This window comes from Rissa tridactyla, chromosome 1 (assembly GCF_028500815.1).
Source record: "Rissa tridactyla isolate bRisTri1 chromosome 1, bRisTri1.patW.cur.20221130, whole genome shotgun sequence".
In the NCBI taxonomy this organism is placed as follows: Eukaryota; Metazoa; Chordata; class Aves; order Charadriiformes; family Laridae; genus Rissa; species Rissa tridactyla.
The window spans coordinates 182,502,528-182,519,868 of record NC_071466.1 but is presented as its reverse complement, the minus strand read 5'-3'; the positions used below and the strand labels follow the sequence as shown (position 1 = coordinate 182,519,868).

General features: G+C 39.7%; 1 protein-coding gene across 3 annotated transcripts in view; it reads left to right on the top strand.

The window, feature by feature from the left end:
* The window catches only part of SRGAP1 (SLIT-ROBO Rho GTPase activating protein 1), a 146,987-nt gene that overhangs the window by 80,079 nt on the left and 49,567 nt on the right, over positions 1 to 17,341 (top strand). For all 3 annotated transcript variants that reach the window (XR_008463371.1, XM_054182416.1, XM_054182401.1), the window contains exons 4-6: positions 5,997 to 6,059; positions 16,026 to 16,208; positions 16,598 to 16,726. Coding sequence is in view for 2 of the 3 variants with exons in the window: in XM_054182416.1 (XP_054038391.1) it covers positions 5,997 to 6,059; positions 16,026 to 16,208; positions 16,598 to 16,726 (375 nt within the window). In the remaining variant the exon portion in view is untranslated. The remainder of the gene's footprint in view (positions 1 to 5,996; positions 6,060 to 16,025; positions 16,209 to 16,597; positions 16,727 to 17,341) is intronic.

Genomic DNA, 17,341 nt, shown 5'->3' with positions numbered 1-17,341 from the left:
AGTCTGATCATACTGTTCTGTGAGATATGTACTCTCATAAGTAATAAATGTAAATAACTAGTAATATGAAGATTTCAAAAATAAAGACTAACAAGTGCATGCTTAATATTTCACTGCAGTCCATGGTCAAGAGCAGGAGATACACCCATCTAACATATGGCTCCACAGCTTTGCACATAGGAGCACTTTTTGTCTTTCTAAGCAACTTCAAAATACCAGCTAATCAAGCTTCTCTATATTCAATAATTAGATCATTTAATTGTATATCTTCCAGTTTATTCACCTAATAGAGTTATGCATCACTATTATCATTTTGTTTTAGTTCTCCCTTCATCTTGCAGCAGCCACTTCTGCATCTTTGGAGGTGCTTTAGCTCCACTTCCAAGTCTGGAGAGTAACTATACCAAGTCCATGATCAGAGCAGGTGTCCATCATTCTGTTCTGAACCCCCAGTCTGCCTGTTGCAGAAAGGCAAAGTGTCTCAGAGTGGATTGCCCCCTTGCTCACAAGCAAGATACGGGGATACATCTGCTCCCTCTTTTTTCTCCCCCTCTTTCCTCCCAAGAGGATGAGGCTGCCCATTCTGCTTCTCAGTGGTAGCCCTTACTGGCTTTTTCCATCTTGTTGCTGGGCACATAGGTCCGCAAATGAAACTTTTCCATGAAGTGAGCCCAACATTTCCTAGAGGGGTCCTGTTTGTATGCTATCCTAAGATTGGCTCCAGCTTGAGTTACAGTAATGAAAAGATCAAACGATCACCTCATTTCCTGGCCATGCCTACCAGTAGAGTATTGTTTTGTTCCCTCGCCTGCTGATGTCTCCTGTGTGGGATACAGCACAAAGTCAGATGTCTGTAGCAACCCCTTTCTAGTCCTTCTGTAAAAGGTGTGTGCAGTACCCAGCATTGATCTATATGAAATCTAGTGATGAGAGGTGTCTGTACCCCTTGGTTTTTTTACCTTGCCTTTGTCTCACTGTCTGTTCTTTCTCATTCTGATTCTTCCTTTTGCGTGCATCTATGCATCTGTCTTAACATTTGGATTGCTTTGGTGGAATGATCCCTATTGGTTCTACCGTATGTGTTCTGATGGGCCGGGATATATTGTATTCAGGTACCTGATTGTACATGGCTTTCCTGTTGATGACCCACTTAATATGTAGATATTCATTATTTTTGTTCTCCCGGGAGGTCTTTGTCGTTCTTTTTTCCAGGGGTCAGGAACCAGCATCTGTTTAAATATACTAAATGCGGGACAAAGATAGGATCTAGTTCAGAGATTTTGTGGCATTTATCTGATGATATTATGTCAGGCATCATACTTCCAGATAGGCACTTAGGCTCTTCTTCTTTTTAGTTGCTGGCATATAAAAGCAGTACAGATTGCTGTTCATGCTTAGCCTTCATGCTGCACATAAAATTACAAACATAAAGTAGCAGAGTTCAAACCTTGCATACTTGCGTCTTTCTTCAGGCAGATGGGGTAGATGGCCTCATGGGGACAATTAAAGAATAAAGTAATACGGAAAAATGTCAAGCAGAAGGGAAAAGTATTATTCAGAACATTTCATGCAGTGATTCTGGTTACCCCAGCATTAATAATCAACTGTATAAACACATACCCACAAAATCCTTAAGCAGATTTGTATATTTATAATTTATAAACATGTATTTTCTTTGGACAGAAACCATAACGAGCCAAGATGAACATATCTTCCAGTGTTTACAGTAAAAGATGCTAGAGAAGCCAAGCACAATAAATATTTTAGTTCCATAATCTGGCTATTAACAGGAATATGACTACCTGCCAAATCTATTTGACATTATAAAGATCGTGGCATACACAGAGATCTTTTGCACCATTTTCTTAAACGTTTAAAGGGATAGCAAAGCTATTTGTTGCTATAGACTGGCAAATCTGGGACAAAATTTTACTATGTTATGTCAGTGTCACCGCAGCTCATGAAAGCTCATTAAAAGAAGGGTTTGCACATCACTTCCCCCAGGGACCAGCAGCAGATTCATTTAAAAGCAATAGTCACAGAATATTTTCCCTAAATGATGTAACTGAGAGTAGCATTGTGTGTGCTAAATACAGACACTAAAGAGTTCCAGGAAGAACTGAACCAACTATTAAATTTCAGTAAAAAAAAAAAAAAAAAGAGTAAAGTATGGGTACCCAATTATGCTCTGACTGAAATGGAAGGAAAAATTCTTAGAGACTTCAATGAAAGGGTATTAACGTGGAATAAAATTTTAAGTTTCTCAAACATTAATCCATAAATATAGGTCTTTATAACATCAGTAGGACCACTGATGTATTGAATGTTGAGCACATACTGAAAGGCTGGTTTAGGTACAGTTATTTATCTGTTGCATGGGCGTGATCTGTCCTACTATCAGGTGAAAAAAATGTGCCACTCTCTCTTAATGCTTTGAACTAGATTAGTAACATATATAATATTTTTAGGAAGAGTTTGCATGTGCTCTAACATTTTTATGATGTTCTTCGTTATTTTGGTTAATAGATGCTAATACATTTCTCAGGGACATAGTGAATAAAGAAGCACGTCAGTGATTGTTTGTCGGGTTTTAATGGCCTGATTAGAGCTATCAATTCAGCTCCAGGAAAACGTGTGCTGCATCTTACATTCTGTGGTTTGGCTACCCTGAGGACAGGCTCCTAGAGGAGCACACCGTTCAAACATGCTGAACTATTGCAGGGAACAGGTAACATGAAAGAGAAATAGGAGAGCCATTAACCACGGAAAATAAATGCACTTCTTATCTGGTGCTCTAACGCCCTATATATTACCCACTAAAAGCTGTATCGCTTGCCACTCGAGTCAGTATTTCTTGATCTTAAATGCTAATGTAAAATGTGTTGGTTCTTGAAAATAAATCCCTTTTATACTGCTAAGGTTAACCAAATTTCCTGATTTTTATTGGACAATTCCTACAAAATCTTTCATCAGAAAGAGGCAGCAACTGACATGTTATCCATCACTACAGGCACCCTCTGCAGATTGGAGTCCCCAGATGAACTGGTGGAAGAATGACTCATCTGTGATCATGTGGCATTGCTAGGCACTCTCTTCCTAATTTTTACTCTTTTTGCTGATCACCTCCCTCCCTCCCTCTCTATTTGCTTCCCACTTTAAAGCCTATTGTCCTTTCCTAAAAACACCTCCCCCTTCCTTCTATTGTGATCTCTTCCATTCACCTTCAAATTTACCATTGATCAACGTGTTGCCTGGAAAAATCATGTATGCATGGTGGCCAGTAAATCCTGAGGGCTGGACAAAGCTTTACAGGAGCAAAGAGAAGAAATGGATCCTAGTAAATCATAGAATCATAGAATGGTTTGGGTTGGGAGGGACCTTAAAGATCACCTAGTTCCAACCCCCCTGCCATGGGCAGGGACACCTCCCACTAGACCAGGCTGCTCAAAGCCCCATCCAGCCTGGCCTTGGACACCTCCAGAGATGGGGCATCCACAACTCCCCTGGGCAACCTGTTCCAGTGTCTCACCACCCTCACAGTAAAGAATTTCTTCCTAATATCCAATCTAAATCTGCCCTCTTTCAGTTTAAAACCGTTACCCCTCATCCTATCATTACACTCCCTGATAAAGAGTCCCTCCCCATCTTTCCTGTAGGCCCCCTTCAGATACTGGAAGGTTGCTATAAGGTCTCCCCGATGCCTTCTCTTCTCCAGGCTGAACAACCCCAACTCTCTCAGCCTGTCCTCATAGCAGAGGTGTAAATAGTGATCATTCCCCAAATCCTTAACTCATCTGGTGTCTATTTGCATTAAGGTGTAGCTGAAGAGCAGAAGAGGAGAGTGCGTCTCTCAATGAACTGCTGTGTGCTTCGCTTACAACAAAATCTGCAAAGGGCAAAGAGAAAATTGCGTTGAGGTTTTCTGTCTCACCTTCTCAAACAAACTTTTGCACTGCCAGGTGAAGGCATGCTGCCTTAGAATCAGTGTTGCTGTATTTAGGGCTTGAGTTGTCATCCCCTTTGAGATGGTAATGACCAACAGTTGAAAGGAATAAATTGCTTGAAGATGGAGTTCATCTATAGTTTTTTCCCCACACGTGTATGCTTTCATCATCCAGTCTTAATGTCAACCATCTTATATGTTTTGTCCTTCTTTCTGCTAAAGTAATTTAAAAAACAGACCACTCATATTCTGCACTGTAGAAGCAACTAACCAAGAGAAAACAGGTGGCCTCCACTTCGTGGAGCTTTGAGATATGTAATCTGTGTCAGAGCTGCGCTGCTGATTTTTAAAGGCAGGCTGCCAATGTAAAGCAATGAAAAGCAATTCAGAATTTTTGCTAAAGCTTTTACTGTGTTTCCCTACAGCAGCTTGCAAATCTGCAGTTCTTTTCCAATTCTTTACAAGCACTCTGTGCACTGTTATACATATGAATTTTTGTCCTTCATAGTAGATGAAAATAATCTGATATTTGCAAAGAAATAGAATTAGTAAGCTTTGTGTTCTAGATACTTCAGCAGTAGGGCATAACTCATGAAAAATACTAGACTTTGATATATAAGCAATGAGGAAAGTTTCATAGTAGTTCTGTGCAACTTGGCTTCAGAGCATCTGTCTCACTGTGCCTTAGCTACTACAGTTAATGCCCTTGGGAATACAGGAATTTCGCTGAAGTGTTTTGTAATTTCTATTTTCAGCTTCTTGTCAGGTAAAAATCATCTTGCGTGTAAGGACTGGAGTGAATACTGATAAGTGATACGGCAGGTTCCTTAAAATCCTGCCCAGAGTTAGGAGTATTACAGTAGGAAGAGAAGAAAAAATTCAAAGTTTTCTGTTCCAGCTACTGAATATCTCTATTTCATCCTCCTAGAAGACACAGTGGGTGGGATGTGTGGCGTGGTTCCTCCTCATATGTGGGCGTTGCACTGGAAATTCTCATTCAGAAACCATTATTCCTGCAGGTGTTTTAGTGATGGCCAAGTATGTGTTAGCAGCTTTGGAGATGAGTTGTCCCTGAGGATTTTCCTTTGGCTTCTGTACAAATACAAAGTACTTCTCATAGCTAAGGCCATTATCTATCATGAAGTTGGAGGTTTTTAGAAGCCGGGCTAGTTATCAATTTATTCACAGGAAAAAAAAGCTGACGTTTCCAGCATGGATGTTACAATGCTGAGCAGCGCAGAAGAAATGTAGCCAGGCCGTTTGCCAAGTCCCGTAGCTCTGTTCTATAGCTGTTTTCCAAAGGCTGTGGTACAAATGCCTTCAACTCTTGCACAGTTGCCACAATTTTCATCTGATTGAACTGCTATGGACAACTAACAAAGGAATATATTTGAATGAAACTCCAATTAAATACTCTTATTTTGACATACTTGCTTTCTTTAATAACTACTGCTAAGCATTTCTTTTTTCTGGGTCAGAATGAAAGTAAAGACACAGTCCAGAAAAGCTAAACAGAGCTGTTTCAGCAGCCCACTCTGTGCAATATTTTGCAGTTGGGTATCTGTTTCAAAGAGGAGCCACAATTATTTCTTGCATAAATATTTAGATAGTTGCATGTGCTGAGAAACAAAGACTATTCTAGATGTAAAATTGGGCTGGGTGTCCCTCTAGAATATCACATTCCACATGGTTTAGTTTTTGTATATATCATAGCAGTTGTAAAACAGTACACAGTTTGTTCCATTAAAAAGGCTTATAACATTAATTGTGAACTTTACCCTTTCTGTTGGCACCTAATTTCCTGATGCTTCGTGGGAAAATCTCTCCAATTACTTATGGGTTTCCTTTTAGAAGTCTTCTGCCCAGATGTTGTCTGTCTACCTCTGCATCCCTGAATCGTTATTTTTAGTGCACAATACTTCTCTCGGAACAGTGTCTTTGTAAGCAATATTGCATTCACCATCTAGGATGAACAATGAGTACGAATATCAAGAAGCAAATGTATGTTGCCGTTTTTGCGTGCCTTTTTCTAATGATTTCTTTTTAATTACAGAGCAAAGAGATTGCGTTTCAGCTTCATGAAGACTTAATGAAAGTTCTTAACGAGCTTTACACAGTAAGTACAGCGTCTTACTTAGCTTATCTTACACAAATTCCATATCAGACTTCTTCTATAAGCTTCAAGTGTCCTTTTGTGTAGCAAGTTACTCCCCAGTGGAGATGCTTATTCTTGTCTTTTCACACAAGTCTACACTATCTCTTTTGGAAAGATTACTTGCTTATTTACAATACATATACTAATACTTTCAGGATTATTCTTTATTTTCAACCCTTTCCCCCCCCCAGACTATGCTAAGCCAGTTTATTATAAGTTTTGTTGATTATTAATGAGGCATTTCTACTCAGAGCTTACCAGCGCAAAGCTTCTTCCTTTTCTGCCTTGTTTTTGTCCATGCTGCCATCTACTTGGTTTGACTCATGGACTACACTCAGTAAAAATCAGTAAATGTAACTTATGTGCCCTCTCCTTTCCCTGGCTGGGGTACATAAGTAACGAAAAGAAGAACAGAGGGTTGTGTAGGCTTTCCATACCATTCAGAGTTCTAGGTGTTCTGGCAAACTGCTGCTAACCTGTTGGAAAATCTGAGAGAAGGTAGGTCTGAACTTCTTTTCCTCTTTGAAACTCATCTACACACCTCGTTACTAGACGATGAGGTCTTGTCTACTTACAAAATGTTTCCCAAAATATTTTTGAGAGGATATGTTCTGAGAAAGAACAAACCAAGAATTACTCTTTGTTTTAAACATAGCTATACAATGAAGAGGAAATGGTGACATCCACCTATTACAAAAGTCTCTTGATTCCTGATGGTTGAGGAAGTTGTACATCTAAATTCTCCCATCTGTCTGGAAGAACTGAAATATCTGTGCTCCAGTACCCTGCCTAAGCCTCTAATATGCTCTCTTCCCTATCCTTAGTATTTGGGAGACCGGGAAAAAAACTCCACGATATCTATATCAAGAAACAGTTTATGATTTTGAGAAGTTTAGGAGGGTATCAGAGACCAGCTGTCCTCTCCTCAGGGAGAGATCAGTCAAGCATTACTTTTATGCAGGTTGTCTGTTTTTCTTTTCACCTAGGGAAAATTGTACACCCATCAGTGGATGGGTTGAAGAACATTTGAACTCAAGAGCAACTTAGGTGGCAAAAAGAAGATCCAAAGAAACGTAGACCTGTCTCAATGTCCTGGGTTCTTTTAGATTGTAGTTAGGAACAATGCAGATTTCTACAACCTACCTAAACCTTTTTTTTTTTTTTTGAGGGCTTTTCTTTGGGACTTTTTTTTTTCCTAAAATCACCACTGATTTTGTAGGGTGCGATACTGAAAAACCTTGTTGGCTCAGGCCCGTAGCCAGTGAAGTATGGCAGGATCAGCTTCTGCAAAGTAGTGAAGCCCCAAAAGTGGGGCTTCAGTGGTGAGTAAGCCCTGAAGATACAGTCTTGTTTCAATTAAACGGTTGTGTAACTCCAGTGCTTGGCGAGGCACGGGATTAGTGCCATGTTTTCCTCCCAGGGTAGGAAGCATGTGCTGAAATACTTTGCTGAATCACCAGTGAAAAACTGCAAGACTGGACTTTGGTATTTTCACTCTTTTTCTTCACTCTGGTGCTGTATCTTCCCACTGATGGCTACAGATTTATTCAGATGTTAAACTCCATGTTATGGCTTCCAGCGGATGCTGGTTCTTCTCTCAGAATTTAGGATGTTTGTAAAATCAGAATTTTTTTTAATTTAATAAAATACAGAGGAGGTGCACAATTTCAGTTGGGTTACTGCTGCAGGATGACTTCTTGGGATGGAATTAACTTCACCTAATTTTCAGGTATCTGCAGCGTAGGTACAAATACCTTAGCTTGCCATCTGTGTTACAGTTATAGTTATTGGAAATGTAATATGGGGAGATCAGACCCCTTTGTTCGATCAGATGCAAGCATCTGCTTCACATGAAATGATCTACACCGTTAACTCTGTTGTCCAGCTTTTCATTGGTTGCAAAGGACTTGGTCAGCTGTAGATGCCCACAGATACAACCCACGCTTAGTGAAGTGACAATATGGTGCAGAGTAGCATCTGTTCCACTGCTTGCATGTTTAGAATGATCATCAACATATCTGTGTATTTTATTATATCTGCTTGTGTACATAAAGGTAGAACAATATCTAGACAGATGGAAAGCTCATGCACAGGTTTTTAATTCTGTGTGACATTTAATGTTTACGGAATAACATCGTAGCGGCCTTACCAGAACAAGTATCTACAATTTTAATCTCCGGGGGGGTATGATTCTCAGTCACTTAGAAAAAGGAGAAGTCATCTTCCTATTTGCCCCATGATTTATTGGGGGGAATTCAATCTTACTATTGTGAGATAAATCTTTGTGGCCAAAAGAAAGCAAATTAATTTCAAATCTCTGAATAATATACTAATATTGAAGTCTCTCCCTACTACTTGGTTCCAGTTGTTTTTTTTTAAAGGAACAGCACCTTCATGAAGTATAACTGTTAAAATGTGAAGCCTTATTGGAGTTTAAATACCTGTAAAGCCTTTGAGTGAGGGGAAAGTATCAGAGCTTTTAACGTGTATGAAGAAAGGTTTAATAATCTGTTTACTTCTTCTCATCATTCTTTATCATAGGAGAAAAGTCTGTAAATTAAGGTCACCTTCCAGGATTAAAAAAAACAAGCAAGCATTTGTGCATAAAAGTGCATTGAAGAGAATGAGAGAAGAGAATTAAAATCACTAAAAGCTAAAGTAGTAAGATGTGCTTGTTCTAAGGCACAGATGTGTAGTCAATGTAAAGAAATTGCATGTTTTAGTTGTTACTTCTTGAACTTCTCAGATAAAGAGTGGGTCCCTTAGGCACACATACTAAGACGTTACACACCTGGATTTCTCTAATGCTATAGGATCAAGGGCTGAATTAAATGCTTGTTTCAAAGCCAAATGATGAGAAGCTCTACCAGCCATCTCTAGCATGCCAGCCAGACCTGAGGCCTCACCACACCTACTTTCAGACTTCTCAAGCACCAGGTATCTCGAAACCAGTTTATCTAGAATGATCCTGAATAAACAGAATGTTTAAAGGCATTGCTATTGATTTGGGACAGATATTTTTAATGGATGAGTTCAAACACAAGCTACTAAGTATTAGAATGACAACTGACTCTTCTTCTGGCGATGATGCTGTATCAAGTGTCCGAGTCTTCTGTATCATAGAAAGTGACAGAAAAAAAAGGTGACTTTGTGACCCGTCTCTGAATATCTAGACTTTTTAACCCATTCCATAGGGCCAGATCCAAAACCTGCTGTAGTGAGGGAGTTGTGTCCCTTGGTTTTGACGGGGTTTAGATCAAACAAGTCAATAAGCAGTGCTGTAGATTTTGCAAAGAAGAAACTGCTCCAAGAGCAGAAATCAAGAAATCACTGAGAAATTGAAGAGACGTGCCACCTTCCACTAAGAGTGCATTATGAAGGTTTTCAATTAAAAACATTTTCTACTCAAAGACACATTTTAACTTGTGAAAGTCTGAACCTCAGCCTTTTGAGAGACGGAGACACTAGAAAGCATTTTGGCTGCTTATTTAATGTGTAAAAGCTCAGAACTGCAATGAAATGTCAAAAAAAATAAAATCAGATGCTTTGGAGTATTAAATACCTACTGTTCTTTAAAAATGCACACTATTGAGAAACCTTTCTCCTTGCTTACACTTTGTGCAATTAATTCCTTTTCCCATTTTCATTACTGGGAATTGTCATGGAAGTAGGAGATGTGTACCATAGGTCTTCATTTACTCGCTGGGAGTAGCTTAGCTTGTGTTGACTTTGACTTTGGTGTAAAATTACACATCATGTACAGGATTGTTGAAAAAATAAGAACAGAAGAGGTGAACCATGGCTTCAGAAGATGGTTCTAAGAACCTGTGAGCAAAACAAGCTTATTTTGCTGGAATAATCAGAATTTTTTAAGGGAAACTTTACTTTTTAATTTTCCATCCCTTTTACATAGGGAAGGTTTTCTTACATGTTATGTTACATATTTTATGTTTTCTACATGTTACTCACAGGACTGGTGAAAATGCATTTTAAGACTTTATGTTCAATTCTCAGTATTTTATCAAAATGCCACGCTAAAAACATTTGAATAGCTAAGCTTCCGTATCTTTGCAAGTTCAGTAAATGATGAGTGGTGAGTAGTTTTAATTACGCATGGCTTCTCCCTGGCGGTGCCAGCCAGTCAGTATTTTCAGGTCTCCAGCATCTCAGCTGCTGCATTCCTGTATTATTCCTTTCTCTACTACACTTTTAGCCAATGTAGACTAGTAATTAGTCCCACGTTTTACGTAAGGATATAAGCTATTGAAACTAGAGTGAGGCGTATCTTTTGAGTGAGTGGGGATGGGGAAAGAGGAGCCCGGTTAGTTGTGTGGGGTCGCAGAACGTAGTTTATTTCCTGGCAATTACAGGAAAAAAAGTTGGTCAAACTGAAAACTGTAGGAGATTCGGGTTGGTGATTTTGTGAACTGAGAGACTTAGAAATCTTTCTACATGGTGACTTAAACAGACAACAGAGTATTGATTTTACAGTAGATCATCTTTGCAACAGAGAAGGCTCCCCAGTCAAACTCTTCTTTCATTTCTCGGGAAAGCTAAAATATCTCGTACTGTCACATCAAGTACTGGAATATGACAGCAATGTCTGAGTGACTGGGAATGGTAGGAAACACAAAGTAGGCAGACTCTTTTCTTGCAATAGAGGGAGATCTCCACTGGATTTATTTAGGGGTCAGGGCATATTCATAAATGACCTCTAAAGGAGTCAGGGAGGGATCAATGAGGTGACAAGTTTGCTAAAAATACAGAGCTGTTCCGGTAATAACGATAAGGGTGAATGGTGAAGAAATACATCTTCAAGTCTCCCACTTGGCTTTCCAAATTACTCCTACTGGCATCGCACTTTTCACAAGCAATACAAATGAAAGGCTTTCAGAAAAATGAAAAAGTAGGGACAGTCCAAAGCAAACAATTTAATATTAAGTAATACAGGGCTGCTGTGCTGCTTGCATTTTCCACTGCTTTATGTAATTCTTTAAAAATCTTGGCTGTTTAAGTTCTCAAGGTAGTTGCTGCCAGATTTTCTTTTTTCTTTGCTGAAATAACACAGAATCTGGATTCTATGTAGAAAAGTTAAGTCCAATTTACTGTAGCACACCAGAGATCTGAGAAGGTGAAATCAGTAATTCTGTATTGGTAGTAATGTATCAGTGACAGTGCCTGGAACCACATCAGAGGTCGGTTTGGAAGTGAACAGGATGCTGAAAACAGCTAATACTGAGCCTACTTAACTGCTAGAGGCAACTGATGTACTAAAATTGGCATAAGATTTTACTTATTTCTTGGGTAAAATACTAACTAACCCGATTTAATGAATCCCTTGCAACTCCACCTTCTGATAAGAACTCATGACTTAGCAGAGACAATTCTGAAACAATTCAAACACAGTAATTGGAACAGGGATGAACTACTGTTCTGTTAAATGCCTGTTTCCTGAGAAACGCTATGAAAAAGCTCTTAATTATGCAGTTTTATTATAAAAATAAAGCACATGGTAATTCCAATGTATTTTAACTTTGTAGTATTCAGTCTGGTATGTTTGGTTAAGAAGTTTTTGAGAAAATAAGTATTCAAGTAGAAAAGGATAGCCAGCGCCTTGCTACAGGAACATTCCTCTCTTGTAGCCCACAAAAGTACAGTACTAATTACTGTCTTGTTGATGGATTTGCCCAGATAACAATTGTGGGTTTAAATAAAATTATCTAAGGGTTCACTCTAATGTGCCCTTCCCTGTGATAAGTGCTATCTTCTGCCCTAAGCCTACTTGCTGGGCTCTTATAAATGATGCTGAAAATTTGGCACACAAAACAAGACATTTATATCACTAAGTGAACAGTCTGTCACCTACAAGTGGGAGAGTACATAGTTTGGGTAGCATAATCTTTTTCATCTGCTTGTAGTCTGACTTTGTTATCTGACAGAAATCTGTATTTTACATCACTGGATCTGCAGAATAAACGTGCTAAATTAATAGGAGATAAACTCACCGTTTAATTTTAGAAAGGGACTAGTATGCATTTAACAATGCTTGTTCACTACAGTGGAGAAGTGCAGCATATGTCATGATGACAGTTCTGCATCTGCAAAATTATGACCTTGCTCTCTCTTTTCAGCGCATACTTGATGGCTGATCAATAAGCACTTTGGGGACTAATTAAAGTCAGTTCAGTGATAGATACTCTCATAGGATAGTCTATCAGTTCAACAGTTTGGTGGACATTTGAGAAGCGGTATTGCTTATTTCATCAGATTATTTTTCATTTGAATAACAGATCTATGGAGTTATTCACAAATTGGAGATCTGTGGATCTCAGAGCTCTTCATACAGTAAGTCTATTTACAAGAATTATGCAAGCCTGTTGCTGTCTCTTACAGTGCCTAACAGTCTTTTAAAAACTCCAGGGAGAAAAGATGGTATAATGTTAAGGGAAAGAATCATATATGCCACTTACTTAGCATGCGAATTCTAAGCTAATTTGTTGAGGAAGCATGCACTGAAATACTTGGAACCCAGCTCTCTAGCTTGTTCCCGTTTATTTTCCATATGTATCTGTCTGATGCTTTCTCAAGTTAAGTTTAGCTGCTGCAGCTAAGCTCAGCTCTTAAAAAACATTGACAAGTCATGAAAAAGGCTGGAGCTGTCAGCTTTCCCAAGAGGCTTGCAAAATAATGATGTCACTAGTGCATGAGATAAGCGGTGCTATCAACATAACAAACTGGACAGGGGTCAAATGCATGGGCTGGTCACTGCTCTGTACGCAGTCTGTATTGATTTCTAAGGCAGTGTGGCTCAGGTAGGACAGACTCTGACTGTTGTCTATGCTTGAGTATACTGACAAAGGGAGGGCTTCTTTTTCGATTTTAGTCATCTTAGGAATCATTTGTACCAAAAACTTGTGCAGAGTTTGTTGCGAGAACACGGATTTCAAGTAGACATCTTGGTTCCCCGTACAGACTATGAGCTCCATGTTGTTCTCACACAAAACTTCACTTTCAATTGTTGTAGAGTGAGGCACTCTGGATTTGGTAGCATGTGCTGTAAGCAGGCAGTGAGGGGAAGAAGTACTCTTCAGTGACGTGAGGTCAGCGGAATCCGTGTGGAGGCATCTGAGCCTTTTGGTGGGAGCTGGTAGTGATGCACTTGCACTCCTTCACTCAACAAGGAGGCAAGCTGAAACGTTACAGATGGACATTTATATCTAGTCCACTGGGCTACATGGCACCCAGAAAAAATGCTTCAAAAACTTCAGTGCTTACTGCTTTTGTCAAGCAGAACAAATACTTGCTTCACCACTTAAGTCAGATGCTTTGAGATGTGCTGTTAGGAAACTCTGAGATATTATTATTGTTCCCTCTGCAGGCAGAAGAACCGAGAGAGTACAAAAGGAAATTACTTCCCTAGGTGGTAAAACACATGAGTTAGCCTTGTCCCACCAACTAAAAAGTCTCTGGAGCTGACACAGAACAAAAGATGAAAAATAAAAGCCAACACCTGTAAGACTTCTGTAAAGACGCACTCAAAAAATTGAGTAAAAAGGCCAACAGAGAAGGGTGCAACCATGTTTTTAATTTCTTTTTTCCCATCATTTTTAATAGAGCCATATCACATTTTTGTGCTTCTGAGGTTTGTTTTATAAATCATTTCTTTAAGAAGTGCGTTTCTTCATTTTGCAGCAGTTCTTTTCTTTCCACGTGGCTGTATGAGTTAGACTCCCAGGGCACAGATTATCAACAACTTCAGGAATGCCTTTGGTAACAGTGCAGGACACAGGGAGCTGAACGTGCCATTTAGTTAAACTGGGAACTGTGCAGGTCTTGGCTCTGCGGGCTTGCCTTCTCTTCCCAGCCCGGCTTTGTTCGTCTTCAGGTTTTTGCCTCATCCGTGGAGATGGTGAGCTGCTGGGGCAGCAGCTGTTCCCAGCTGGGACAGGGAGCTCCGCACTCTGGTCAGCCCTCGGAGTGCGACTGTGATATAAAACAGCAGCAGCAGCAATTACACTAAGCCCTGCGCCTGGCAGTTTGGTTTTTTTTCATCAGAGCTGTAAACATACGTTTTTAAAAATAAAAACAAAGCTACTCTTTTTGATGGGCATCTCCAACTGTTTTACCTTACTACAGGAAGCTGGTGAAGAGTTGCCTGTTTCATTTTTAATATCAATACTATTTCAGTTGTATCAACAGCATGGCATTGGTATTAAATAGTGGCATACACAGTTACGGTGTGTAACATATGCATAACATACATGGTTATGGCAAATTGCAGCTCTCTGGAAGCTTCTTTCTTTCTGTTGCACAAGACTTTAAAAATGCATCTGTTCAGCCATCACCTGACATGGTGCAGTTGGTTTGTGTCGGTCCGCGCTAAGCTGTGCTGCAGTGGATTTGCACTGTCTGGCTCTAGTGTCCCCAGTGTTGCCGCTCTATGGATGCTCCTCGGGCTGGCCTAACTACTCAGTTGCAAAAAGAACTCCTCTCCCTAGGGAACATTTCAAGGCACCTCCCAAAACTAGTCTGTCTCCTCCGTGGGTCACACAAAGTTCTGCTGAGGGAGGAACAGCCCGTTTGATTCCTCCCTGGCTGTGTCCTTTGGAGGAGATGTGAATGGCTCGCATGGCCTCCACCCAAAGATAACATCTGCTGGAGAGAGCACTCTGGCACCCTGTGAAGAAGAGAGGAGGCCGTGGGCTGCCTGAGGATGCCTTTGTGCTTTGTTCCTTGCTTGAAACTTAAGAACAACAAAAAGCAACCAACCAAACAAGCAAAAAAAAGGCTGGGGAAGGTGGAAAGATGCTTTCTGTGCTGGAGGTGGGCAGAGACAGCCCTCTCCAGCAGAGGCAGGTGGTTTGTAGTTGCTTGCTGCCCACTACGTAGCATTCAAGCTGAGGCTTTTCTTGCTCGAAGAAGGGAGGACTGGGCTGAACCAGTCTCTCTCCCTTGTGGTCTGTGCAATCTGGCAGCCCAAGCTTTTGTGGCTATGTGTGTAGAAGGAAGATAATGGTATTAACTGGGGGGGCTATGGGGAAAGCATCTTTACAACTTATTTATCAGGCAGCTCCTTCTCCAGCTCTCATCTGGTTTTAGGTCATACCCAATCTGCTGGCTGCCCACTTGGGACCCACTTCTTTGCAGGCCATGGACAGCCATCCAGCTGGCTGGGGATGTGCTCCCAGACAGAAGCTTCCCGTTGCCTCCGCTTCCTTCCCCTTTCCTCAGTGCTGAAGGTCTCCTTCTGCTTTCAAACATTGGGTGTCCACAGCTGAGCTCTTAACAGCCCTGAAGAAGTCAGATAGATATGGCACTGGCATAGATTTACTGTTCATTATTTCATGTTTTCATTCAAAATCAGGAATCCTGAAGTTTGAGAAGAATGATTTTGCTCTTTCCTATCACAGCAATAAAAAAAAAAATCCCCCAACATTTTTCTAGGCAACTTTTGACTGAAATATTTGGCAGCTTGCTGCCCCGTTGCCTGCCAAAACATTTCTGCGATGCAAGGCCCTTCTGAGCAGAAATGAGAGACGGCCTCGCACACTTACATTATGACTAGTTCTCCATCACCTTTCTCTTTATTCATAGTGCTTGGTCAAGCACTCTGAACATTTAGAATTTTAGATACAGAAATACCTTTTTCTTTAAGGTGAATAGTGGCAGTTTGGACATCATCCAAAGGCCTCATTGAAAGTCAGGCATACTGACAAGGACAGTAGGCTCACAGTATCCCTATTGGGATGCTATTAAATATGTCAGAAAAGAAAAATATTACCAGAAATCCTCAATCTCTGTTGGCAAAGAAACTTACCCAAGGTCCATGTTTATAAGAGAACGTTTTACTCAAAGACCCTGTGTTTTTTCTGTAGATACCTTTGCATTCTCATTTTCTCCTAATCTTTTGACTCTTGTCTTTTGCAGGTCATGAAAACGTACCACATGTATCATGCAGAGAGCATCAGTGCAGAAAGCAAACTGAAGGAGGCAGAGAAGCAAGAAGAAAAACAGATTGGGAGGTCAGGAGATCCTGTTTTTCATATTCGACTAGAAGAAAGGCACCAGAGACGGAGCTCCGTGAAAAAGATTGAAAAAATGAAGGAAAAAGTAAATAGTCCTTTTATTTAGCTTCATTTGAAGTAAATTCAGTGCATTTCTGACGTTCTTTAGCATGATATTAGACAGAAAAGTCCAGCTGGGGAATAAAATTAAACAAGGTACACATAATAAACTAGCAGTGGGTTATAGATAACTTGACTTAATTGTAGTTCAGAGAGGGGAATACTTTATTCCCAGTATAATTCTTACTGTATGGTTTGTCACATTGAAACAAAATACTAAGTTATCACTCTGTATGACATTTGTTATATATGTAACAGGCTGGCAACTAAGATTCTTTCTTGTTAATTTGAAGATGTGCTTGAATTGTTGGCATTTTTCTGCATACCAAAAAATGAAGTAATTCGAATACATTAATATACAATCTTTTTTCCTAGCGTCAAGCAAAATATTCTGAAAACAAGCTGAAATCTATTAAGGCCCGTAATGAATACCTGCTCACCCTTGAAGCAACCAACGCTTCTGTTTTCAAGTATTATATTCATGACCTTTCAGATTTAATTGATGTAAGTATTGGCACATTTGTTTTTATATTTATTCTGTTCAGGAATAATACTTTTTTTTTTAATTTTCAAAGAGAATACATTAGTCATGTGGGTTGCCTACAATATGCTTATAATTTATAATATTGTGTGGTGAAATCACGAGATTTTCCTTTTAGCTTTATGTTTCACAAAATAAAGTGCCTTTAAAGTTAGAACATTATGTTTTCTCCCCATGTGGCAAGAGAAAATATGACAGGAATAATACAAAAAAGGGTACGCATTTCCATTTTGTACTATAAAAGGATTTCTGGGCTACAAATATTTTTTACAAGATAAGCTTCTTAAGTGGGCATCTAATGATGGTATTTAACTCAAAAGAAGGCATTTCCTCCATGTCTTCAAAATCATTTAGTTTCATTCATTTAGTGATTGAATCAAATATACATCTCTTTTCTTCCTCTTTCCTACTCACTGTTGGATGTCTTCTCTTCTGATTTCTTCTGTTTTATTTTGCTTGGTTTTATTGTCCCTGTCTAATCTACACCCATGCACCTGCACATTCTGCTCCACCCACCTGGCCTGCCCAGGCACTCAAAACATTTACCAGGATCCCGATAGATAGATGACCAGGGCAGA